General features: G+C 33.5%; 1 protein-coding gene across 1 annotated transcript; it reads right to left on the bottom strand.

Moving 5' to 3' along the window:
• Positions 1 to 589: 589 nt before the first annotated feature.
• Positions 590 to 3,733, bottom strand: LOC110639787 (ultraviolet-B receptor UVR8). The gene is made up of 5 exons (XM_058142339.1): positions 3,468 to 3,733; positions 3,204 to 3,380; positions 2,699 to 2,734; positions 2,415 to 2,539; positions 590 to 2,338 (listed from the first exon to the last, which is right to left on the bottom strand). Exons 1-5 carry the CDS (start codon positions 3,553 to 3,555, stop codon positions 1,052 to 1,054), a joined length of 1,713 nt encoding a protein of 570 aa, XP_057998322.1. The 5' UTR covers positions 3,556 to 3,733; the 3' UTR covers positions 590 to 1,051.
• Between the last annotated feature and the right edge of the window lie 2,267 nt (positions 3,734 to 6,000).

Here is a 6,000-nt window from a genome sequence, read left to right as displayed (position 1 = left end):
ATATTGTAATTTATTATAAACTTTTCAAATTTAATTTCACTTTATTAAATACAATGGTGAAAAATCTTAAAAGTGTGGCTATTTTACACAAAATTAGAAGTTGAAACATGAAAATTTTATTCAGGCAAAATGTTTAACTTAGCCCTTATTGAGAAAGTTAGGCAAAATGTTTAACTTAGCCCTTACAATTATTGAGAGAGTTCAATTTATCTCATTTTCAATTTTTTTATCTAAATTAGCCTATAAATTTTAATTTAAATTCAATTTAGTTTAAAAATTAACATTTATGAGATAAATTTATTGATTTAAATAAAAAAATTTAATTTCTTAATTCTAGGACTAATATTTTTATTTTTTTGATTTGAATCTAAAAATTTAAAAATTTAATTCCTTAATTTTCTTTTTTTTTTTAGTTAAATTGAATTTAAAATAAAATTTCTAGAATAAATTAGATAAAAAAAATTAAAAATGAGTTAAATTGAATTTTTTAAATTGAATTTTAAGTTATTTTGCTTACTAAGATTTAACTTGAACACCATTAAAAAAATTTAAAAAAAAAATAAAAAAAGCACCATTTTCTTAAAAAAAAAAAAAAAAAAAAAAACTTTTTTCATTTTCTTCTATGAAATTGGTGCCAATCCAAGTACCACCAGTGATTTTACAATCAATTTAAACGCTATTGCTGGAGACAACTGCAGACTCTTCTTTTTAATTGATGGAACTTTCAAAATCATGTAATTCTTACCTGCTGGGTAAGGAACAAAGTTTGACTTTGCAAACTATTGCTTCTGCAATAACAATGCTGACGCACATATATTCCTTTCCTCCATTAGAATACATAGAAGGGAATTAATTATTGCCTTTCGTGAAGCAGCTTCCATTGTTCTAGTGCACCTTTCCATGGGTATAGGTATATATTACGTTGTTACAAGAACTAGTCAATCTTCTGGGATCACACAGGAACAAGATTCAGATGAAACACAGCATAATGATAAGGTGTAGCAGATGATTCATCCATTTTATACAAAAAACCATTCCACTTCTTATTGCACTAATTTTCGGTGGTTGAAGAAGGGATAAACTCCTTTATGATCTCTTGGATCCTTCTTTTCATCTGCTTATCTTTGACACCTGCAAGCATGTTTCGGTAGAAAAGTTCCAACCTAATAAGCTTACTGCGATCTGCTGATTCTAACATGTCCTCCCATTCTTTGGCAATGTCAAAAGTATCTGAGTTTCTCAACGAGTTTGGAATATCTTCCTCTGTAAAAGGTTTACCAAAAATTGAACTATGAAGTATGCCAGCATATTTTTCCATTATAGAAAGTTTTGATTGGAGGAGCTTCATTTCCTCCATTGCCAAAGACAATCTTTTTTCCGTTCCTGCAGCTTCTTCAGATCCCTTGTTTTCGAGATTATCCTCCTCAGTATCTTTGTTCAATTCTCGGTCTTTGAAATCATCTGTTAATGGAGGCCACAGCACAACAGTGGGAGCAACAAAATCAATCGTCTTCCCAGTTCCAAGGACCCCACTTCTTCCCCTTCCCCAGGACCAAAGCTTATATCCATCACTTGCAACAAGAACAGTATGGGCTGCCCCACAAACAATTTGAATTGGATCATGAAATCTAGGTTCTTGCAGCCCTCTTATTCGCAGGGGTGACATAGCATCCCCTGCATCTGTTCCGGTAAAAGTAGCATCTGGGCAGAGGCCAAGCCCTTTCACCATTCCCCATGACCACAAATCTCCAGCTGATGAAACAACACTAGTATGAAATAAACCACAATCAACAGAGATCAGGTATGCATCCTGGGGCAATTCATTTACACGTTCAGGTTTCAATGCACTTTGAGTGGTTCCATGACCAAGCTGTCCATTTTCACCCAGGCCAAATGTCCAGCATGTATTTTCTAATTTGTCATTGGGTCTCTTTTTGCGAGTGAGCAAAGCAGTATGAAATGCACCACATGCCACCTCATAAACAGCCCAGGGAGAGTCCTGGTTAAATGTTTCAACAATTTCAGGATGAATTCTGTTCTCTTTATCGCCCAAACCCAACTGGCCATGGTCATTTTTTCCCCAAGTGTAGCATACTAGATGTTCACCTTTATGTGTTTCTCCAACACTAACCAACGCTACAACATGTTCATTTCCACATGCCACTTTCACAACAGCGTGGCCATGGAAATCCCAAACAGGAATTGGAGTGAAACTGCTCACTAGGGAGAAACCACTCTCACAACTGCCGCTTTGCTGTGGGCAATTGCCCCACATCCATAGCATCCCAAGATTGTCAATTGCCAGAGACATCATTCCTCCAGCTTTAACAGAACAAACCTGTGGTACATAAAGAAAAAAAGTTAACAAACAAAGCTATTACTTAGGCAAAATTAGTGAACAAATCATTCCATACCTTTAATGGCACTTTCCTCTTTGTTTCCGACTCATTTGTTACAGAATCAAAACTGCTTGGACTTAGAAACTGCTCCATCAAGTGAGGCACCACAGCATTCTCTCCATTCATACCAAGTTGGCCATCCATGCAAAGGTTAAGGTTGCAGAGGAAACACAGTTACAAACAAATTAATGAGCGCGTTGCCATAGATAACAAAATTATGAAATGGCATAGAATACACACACACACACACACACACACACACACACACACACACACAAAACTCCTGGGATGAAGGATACAGGTGTTATAACCCCAGCACCAAACTGATCCATCATCTGCCATTACATATACATAAAAGAAATTAGAGGCTTAAAATCATCACAAACTACTAATGGTACAACTTATACCAGTCAGAAATCAGAATGTGGCCTTAGCTAGTACTTAACCCCAAATGTTATTTAACATCCAACAGTTTTACAAATACCATATGTCACTAAAATCACACAAGCAACCAGTGATATAAAAAAGAGAATAAATCTGTGGAGTGCAGCAGTAAAGTGTGCAAAAAATTTCCACCATAGAATCAGCAGATGTTACATTAAGCAGGAAATAAACCTTGCCTTTGCCTCATGAAAAGCATAGACAAAGCTTAATCCTAGTTTTCAAAATTTAACCATACCAGCCACACAAAACCTCACCAGACAACTTTATAAGCATCAACAGCACTAACATTTTCCATTTCTAACCCAAAAACAAAAGAGAGGGAAAACAAAGGTTGGGAATTGAACAGAGGGGTAAACTAACCTGCAAGAGCCATACTGTGATAAGCACCAGCAGCAATTCCCACAAACTTGAGCCTTTTCTCTTCAGATTCATTGCAAGTTTCACACTTGACTCGAACTGGGGAAAGCTCATCCGATTCCGAACCGGTCCCGAGTCGCCCAAACATTCCTCTTCCCCACGAATACACGTACCCATCTCCTGCAATCCAGCAAGTATCAGCCTTTTGCCATTATTTTACATGCATACAACCGAATTTTAACATATATATCTTCATATATAAACTACCTGTTAGGGCAAGAGTGTGAGCTTCGCCGGCGGCCACGGAGATGACCTTGCGGGACAAGTTGCCGGAACTGCGAAGGGAATCCTCCATTTTATCCGGCGAGTGAAAGGTTAGAATGTCAAGTTTAGGATAGGATAGCCGCAAAAGGGAATGACGGAGCCTTTGGTCTGGTCTGCTCCACTTTGTTTGGGAGAGTGGAAAATATGTGGAGGTAAGGAAGACAAGAAAAGGAAAAGAATACTCTTGTTTGGGAGGCGGAAGGAAGACAAGGGGGAAGAAAGAAAATAAACACCAATTTATAAAGCTTAATAATTTATCATAATTATTTACTAAAAACTAATTTATTATAATCATTGATGCCATACGCTCAAGATTCAAGTCAAACAGCCAGACTAATGTCTAGCGCGACAATAAAAGAGACAGATTTATTCAGTCTGGCAGTTAAAGTTAGAAAATGTTTAGAAGGTCAAGAGGACAAATAAGCTGAAGAAAAGGTCAATCGCATAAATCTTCGTGCGCTCAACAGGGCCAAGAAAAGTTATACCGAGCAAATAGCTGTATCGAAAAATAAGTAAGAAGTTTATATTTCACGGATTTGAGTAATAATCACATTAATAATTAAATAAAAAATAAATTTTATAAAGATAATTTTAAAAATTTAGTTAAAATTATTGTCATAAATAAAGTAGTGATTATTTTCTTACAAATTTTATAAATATAAATTTAAGAATAAGAAAAAGATGCACATATTTATTTTTTATAATTTTTTTAACCTTAAATATTTTTTTAAAATATATTTTTAATTTGAGAGTAATCTTTTAAAAAGTAATTTACCTTACTTTTTTTTTTAATTACAGGCTTATGTGATATTTAAAGTAGATCGTAGACCATTGATAGTATCAATTATATTTAATTTTTCATCTGAGGTTATAACGTTTATTTTTATATTAACATTTTTTCAGAGAAAGAATTTTTATTGATTTATTTATGCTCACCTGATTTGAATTTCTCCAAAGAGAAAATGACAAGAGAACTTTTTAATTTTTCTTTTTTTTTTACAGAATTTTAAACTTTTATGAAATTCTTAAAGATTTTTCAAATTTTTAGAATAGTAAAAAGGAAATATCCAATGAATTTAGAAATAATAAATAAATAAATAAATAAATATTAATTACAGTATTTAAAAAAAAAAATTTTTATCAATATTATTTTCATAAAATAACAATAAAACGGGAAGGTTTATGCCGAATTAATTTATGAGAATCAACACATAAAACGTGAAATATGGTTGGTTACCAATCTCAATAACTGACAAAGTAGTTATGTAAAGGGTGCCCAGAAAGGCAATTAGGCTCTATCCATCTCGTGTAATGGCTAAAACAAATAGAAAAGTTTAAAAAAATTTTACTGTTCACCCCACAAGCTTAAAGGAGTATAAATTTTGATGATACCAAAACTCAACTAGAATCAAACTAATATTATTTTAAGTGTTGTACATCTCAAAGAAAAAGGGACAATGATTTCATGATAGATTCGTGCTTCTGAAGAAAGGATGACATTCTAAGGATAACACAAGACGAATCAAAGGAGATAAAAGAAGAAAATGTTACCTTCTAAGGCTGTATTGAAAATCAGAATTGAAGGTACACATAGTATAGAAGTTAGTTTTATTTTTAGGATTGCTTGTGAAAAGAATTGAGGAGTAGAAGTCAATGATTCTTATTTTCAATCCCTCAAAAGATTTTTCTTTTAAATATCATTATTGGCCTAAAAAGTATTTGACTATGATTTGGTGTAAAGTTTTATAGTTTTAAAAGTTATGCAGAAAAGTTTTCCTGATATGCTAACTGGTTTGCTACTTATTTTAGTATGCTAACTGGTTTGCTATTTCTTCAAGTATGCTAACTGTCTCCACTCTGCACAACATCGCAGAAAAAGACAAAATAACGACTATTTTCTTGAAATTCGTAACTGTAACATTCAAATGAGTTCTCCAACGGTAAAAAACGTTCCAAAGCTATAAAAACACCTACCTTTGGCCATTTTGCACTTAATGAAAGACTCTCCACTGTTCAAAATCATAAAAGCTTTCATTCAAAGTGCTCAAAGTGTTTTTATTGCTCATCATTGGCTTATTTACTCAACTCTTCTTTATAGATTCTGTTGTATTGAGTGAGAGTGAGTTTTAAACACATTATTATCATTTATGAGAGGTCATTCAAGCACCTATTGAAGCTTGATTGTGAAAAGTGTTTGGGATAACACTTGGTAGAAGTGTGAAGCTACTTGTAAAAGCTTTGGTGAGAAGATTTGTAAAGGGCTTTTGTCTCTTGCCTTTAAAAGAGAAGAATAGTGAAGTGAATACTCAAAGTGGGATCTTTGAGAGAGTGGATGTAGGCAAGTTGAGCCGAACCACTATAAAAATTTCAGTGTTCATTTTCTCAACCCTTGCTCTTTACATTTATGCATTTTAACTTTATGATTGATATGCTTTTGCTGATTTGAAAGTTGAGGCCATTTGCTGATTAACCTTGC

Source organism: Hevea brasiliensis, unplaced genomic scaffold (assembly GCF_030052815.1).
Source record: "Hevea brasiliensis isolate MT/VB/25A 57/8 unplaced genomic scaffold, ASM3005281v1 Scaf43, whole genome shotgun sequence".
NCBI lineage: Eukaryota > Viridiplantae > Streptophyta > Magnoliopsida > Malpighiales > Euphorbiaceae > Hevea > Hevea brasiliensis.
The sequence above is the reverse complement of the archived record's forward strand: the minus strand, read 5'-3'. Positions and strand labels throughout refer to the sequence as shown.

Excerpts from the sequence above, each read along its gene's own strand:
- LOC110639787 (XM_058142339.1), bottom strand. The coding sequence starts at position 3,555 with ATGGAGGATTCCCTTCGCAGTTCCGGCAACTTGTCCCGCAAGGTCATC. Across the intron at positions 2,735-3,203 it reads TCACAGTATGGCTCTTGCAG|ATGATGGATCAGTTTGGTGC; the intron begins GTTAGTTTACCC and ends ATGTAATGGCAG. Across the intron at positions 2,540-2,698 it reads GTGCTGGGGTTATAACACCT|ATGGCCAACTTGGTATGAAT; the intron begins GTATCCTTCATC and ends ACCTTTGCATGG.